Below are 4,605 nucleotides of genomic sequence, written 5' to 3' on the forward strand. Positions count from 1 at the left end.
CCAAAATCTGTGCTCTCAGCCATAAACATTCCAAAGTCCCACAGGATAATACGTGTTGGGAGTGCCTTGATGCTATATGGTTCCAAAGATGGAGATGAGGGGAGAGGGGAAAGATAAACCACTAGAAATGCTCAGTACAGGGACATCCAAAGAGTCTCAAGCTGGTGGCTCAGACTGATGTGTTGAGCCAGGACGTTGGTGGACTACCAGTTGCCTCAGGGTCAAGCAGCAACAGCTGCCTGTCTGCAACCTTGAAGGCCTGGGCAAACTGAAGCTGAAGGAGCAGAAACTATGAGTGAGCAGAGGAAGCTGATCTTTAGACAGATCAGATGACAGCAGAGTGGAGATGGCAGGACAGAAAGGCCATGTGGCTTCTTACTTGGAAAGAGGAGCCAAACCTAAAGATGCCTTGAATTCCAAACCATCTAATTTTCATGACACCTAAAGTGTCATGAAACAGACAGATATCCCCATGTTCTCACAATAAACTCTTTATTGTTCATCTAGACCCAGTGACTTTATGCATATTATAACCAAGAAGGCTTCAGTACAGCAAGTCTGAGAGGTTTTTTTTTTTTGTTGAGACAAAGTTTCGCGCTGTCGCCGAGGCTGGAGTGCAGTGGCTCAATCTCGGCTCACTGCAAGCTCCGCCTCCCAGGTTCACACTATTCTCCTGCCTCAGCCTCCCAAATAGCTGGGACTACAGGCGCCTGCCACCATGCCCGGCCAATTTTTTGTATTTTCAGTAGAGACGGGGTTTCACTGTGTTACCCAGGAGGATGGTCTTGATCTGCTGACCTCATGATCCGCCTGCCTTGGCCTCCCAAAGTGCTGGGATTACAGGCATGAGCCAACGTGTCTGGCTGAGTCAGAGATTTTATCACACTTTGTCCTTGGGGTCCACCAGGAACCAGGTCTTGGCTTACAGCCAGGCTGGAAACAGTCCTCACAGTTCTGAGTCTGGAGTTTGAGCTCTGCCTCCCCTTTCAAGGAAGATCCAGAGGTCACCTGCGCTTGTAGAGACATGGATGAAGCTTCAGGCCTGAAAGTTGAGCCTTGGGTCCTACCTGAGGGGGCCCAGTCTTTTGGAAATCAAACAGGAAGAAATGGCTGTTGGTCAGGTCCTAGGGGCAGAAAAGACCCAGTGAGAACCAAATCCTCATCCCAACTCCTTAAAACACCTCCTTCTACATACTGCCTCTGCTCAGAAAGCTTCCCAGGGCTCCCACCTCCGTTGGGGAGCAAAATGTCTGTTCCTGTGCGTGAAGCCTCCTTCCTGAACACCAGTACCCTGAAAAGGGCCACATGAGACAAAAACAGGTACAGACTTCTTGGGGCCCTCACCTTGGAGACAATCTTGAAGCCCAGCTTGGTCATAGCCCGAAGAAAGGTCCGAACATCCTCAAAGCGGCTGCTGACCTCAGCCACTTTCAGGAGACCCCTGAGAAGGACAGAAAGTTCTGTGTAAATGCACAGACCCATGCATGCACACTTACATACATCCATCTGTGTCCTGCGGGCTCTTACCCTGGCTTCAGTACTCGATTTGCCTCCTCTAAGAAGTCCCTGATGTTGGTTCCCATCAGTGAAAGGCAAAACACAGCCACATCCACAGACTCATCCTCCAGAGGAACCTGTGGAGAGTGAGAGTCTTGCATATGGCACACAGTGCAGAAGAAGAAAGCCAGCACTGAGACACCAGGATGGGAAAGGGGAAGGAAGGGTTAGAGATTAGCAAATGGAGGTTGGGCCTAGAGCACAAGCCAGGTAACATATAAGTTTACCTGGGCCATGTCACACACAGTGACCCGAGGATCCAGAGAAGCCAAATCAAAGCAATGCACAGGGTTCCGGATACTTGAAGCCAAGCGGCAATCCCCACAGCCGAAGTCAGCCACCACCAGGGATGCAGGCCTGAGAGTGGAAGGCAAGGGTCACATATTGGTCTGATCTGAGCCTATTACTGACCCACCACATGGCTTCTCACAGTGCCTGACCCCCATTCACCGCTGGCGAAGATCTCTGGCGATGCGGTCCACTGGCTGCAGTGGCCACTTCTTCACCTGGCTCTGGAAGCCGCGGTGGTAGACAAGAAAAGCCTCAGGGTCTTCCTGGAAGAGACGCTGTGCAGCACTGCTGGGCTCTGAGTACAGCTGTTCATTGAGGTAGCGAAATCGGGCGCCATCCAGCCGCTGTGCCATGCGGGCTCGCAAATCCCCTGCCCGAGCCTCATGGCTGTCTGTCCTGGAAACAGGAGGCACCTCTGTCTTCTCTGTGGGGGCCTCAGCTGGAGCCTGGCCTGGCACCTGAGGTGGCCGAAACTTGTTCTTATGTCTTCTTTTGTTCTTTTGCTGGTTCCGCCACTGCTTGCGGCTTAATGTACGAGAGGGTTTAGGGGAAATGGACCCAGGGCTTTGCTTCGGTGGATCATTTGTAGTACTACCCTTCCAGGCTTTGGGACCTGCAGGGAGGGAGATGGGAAGGTGCACCTGAGGCAAAATCTCTTACATTCAGAGTCATGGCAAGTCATCCCAGCCATACCTCTGTCTTTGAAACAGTGACTATGGCCTGCATAAAAGTACTTCTTATTGCCTGAGTACACCATTAGCCCCAATTCTAATGGCAGTCGATAACCTCTGTTGTATGTAGAATCAGTTGACCTACTCCCTACCCCCGCCCCCGACACACACACATATACACATCCAATGGTACCTGTTTGGTCAACACCATCCAGGTGCTGGGCTGAATTTATAGGGGCATGTTTCTGGCACTTCCTCTTTCTTTTCTCTTTTTCAGCAGAGTCACTGCCAACAAGAGCCTGTTTGTGGCATTTCTTCTTCCTTTCCACTTCTTCCTCAGAGTCATTGCAAGGTGGGCCCTGTTTTTCACATTTCTTCTTCCCTTTCTTCCCTACTTCAACAGAGGCACTGGCAAACGATGCCTTTTGGGGGCATTTCTTCTTCCTTTCCTCCTCGTCCTCTTCAGAGTCACTGCTAGGTAGGCTGGGGGGATGCTGGGAAAGAGATGCTGCCTCTAGAGCCCGTAATGTGGCCAAGAGCTGGTGGTGCTTGGAGCCCTGGGGGAAAACAAGGGGTGACAGTGGGCCTAAAGAGAATGGATGAGGCCTAGAATAAGGAGGAAGAGATGTCGACCTGATTCAGACTAGCAGAAGCAGCTGAATTCTTCCCAGTCAAGCCTGCCAGAATCCAGAACTTTCACGTCACCACCCCAACTTCTGGGAAGCTGGAGAGCAGAGAAACCACCTATCCCACTTTTTTCAATGTGTAAATGAGTTAATAGAGGTTTTCCCAAAGGAAAGTGCTAAGGCCACAAGCAACAAGACCAAGGCCAGAGACCAGGAGTTCCAAACTTTCACCTTGGGCTTTTGCTTTGATACAGTCCCAAAAGAGGTAAGGAGGTTTCTGAACAGGAGGTACATGATCACACACACACAGGAGGTACATGATCACACATGTATATTAAATATTTAACATGTCTCTAGCTGCAGTGTAGAAAAAAAACGGAAGGGGAGAAATTGCAGAGACGCCAGCGGCTTGGACAATGGTAATGGGGCTAGGGGATGAAAAAAGAGGAAACAAAGCAGGTCGATTCCAAGTTGGAGGCAGACTAAAGCCTAAGAAAAGCCTGAGGAAGTACGGCCCTCACATCTGAGAGGCTCAAAGGAGAAGGTATACTGTCGAGAAGGCTGATTCTGTGTTGCAGTCCTACTGGGTAATCCTAGGCCAGGCACTTACCTTGATTCTAAGTTTCCCACACCCTCCCTAGAACAATGATACTGACAACTCTTACTTTCTCCAATCCATCCTCCACACTGTAACCAATGACCCTTTCAAAATACAAATCTGAAGAAATAATTCCATTGCTTAAAACCTTTCATTGGCTTCTATTCTAATACACGCAAACCTTCTAATCTACCTCTTGAACTTGAACAGCATCCCTTCTCATTTACTCTGTATTCCAATCACAAGGATCACTTGTGTGTGTGACTCTAACAGAACATGCTCTCTTGCCCCAGGGCCCTTGTATGTACTTTTCCCTGTCTGAAGAACCCTCTTCGCTTCCCCAGCTTCTACTCAACAACTCTCTCTGACCCAACGTCAGTTTCCTTTGGAAATTCTCGGATCTTCAGATCAGGACTCGCCCTCAACGATGCCACAGGTGTCCCTCCCTGCAATACACACAGCGCTGGGATCCACCAGCGTCCGCTTCGCGGTCTGAAACAGCTCCCATCGCCTCTGAGGGTCACTCACTCTGTTTTGCAAGGCGGCCGCAGGCTGAGGTCGTGAGATTACGGGCCCGAGGCCCGCAGCTACTGGGGCCGCCTCGGCCCACTCAGGCTCTTCGAACATGAGGGTCGGGAGGGCAGTGTCGCGGAGTCTCCGCTCTTCTCCACGTGCAGAGCTCTTCTCTGGGAGTCCGAGCGCTCAGACCCGCCAGAACGGAGCCGGAAACCAAAGCGTGACACCGAGGGGTTGCTAGAGCGGCCGGCGCGGCGCAGCGAACCATCGAGTTTAGCCAGCCGCGGCTAGAAGGGCAGGGAGGCGGTGGGAGGGGAGGGACGGAGGCCCGCGCTGCCCAAGATCA

At 51.3% G+C, this 4,605-nt stretch overlaps 1 protein-coding gene across 1 annotated transcript; it reads right to left on the minus strand.

Annotated features, from left to right (window-relative positions):
* Window positions 1-847: 847 nt before the first annotated feature.
* RRP8 (ribosomal RNA processing 8, methyltransferase, homolog (yeast)) lies at window positions 848-4,379 on the minus strand. Its single transcript, XM_011954328.1, has 7 exons — window positions 4,272-4,379; window positions 2,713-3,076; window positions 2,008-2,461; window positions 1,785-1,914; window positions 1,528-1,634; window positions 1,345-1,441; window positions 848-1,124 (listed from the first exon to the last, which is right to left on the minus strand). The coding sequence occupies exons 1-7, from the start codon at window positions 4,368-4,370 to the stop codon at window positions 1,005-1,007; spliced, it is 1,371 nt and encodes a 456-aa protein (XP_011809718.1). The 5' UTR covers window positions 4,371-4,379; the 3' UTR covers window positions 848-1,004.
* Between the last annotated feature and the right edge of the window lie 226 nt (window positions 4,380-4,605).

The sequence above is a fragment of the Colobus angolensis genome, unplaced genomic scaffold (genome assembly GCF_000951035.1).
Source record: "Colobus angolensis palliatus isolate OR3802 unplaced genomic scaffold, Cang.pa_1.0 Scaffold381, whole genome shotgun sequence".
NCBI classification, from domain to species: Eukaryota; Metazoa; Chordata; class Mammalia; order Primates; family Cercopithecidae; genus Colobus; species Colobus angolensis.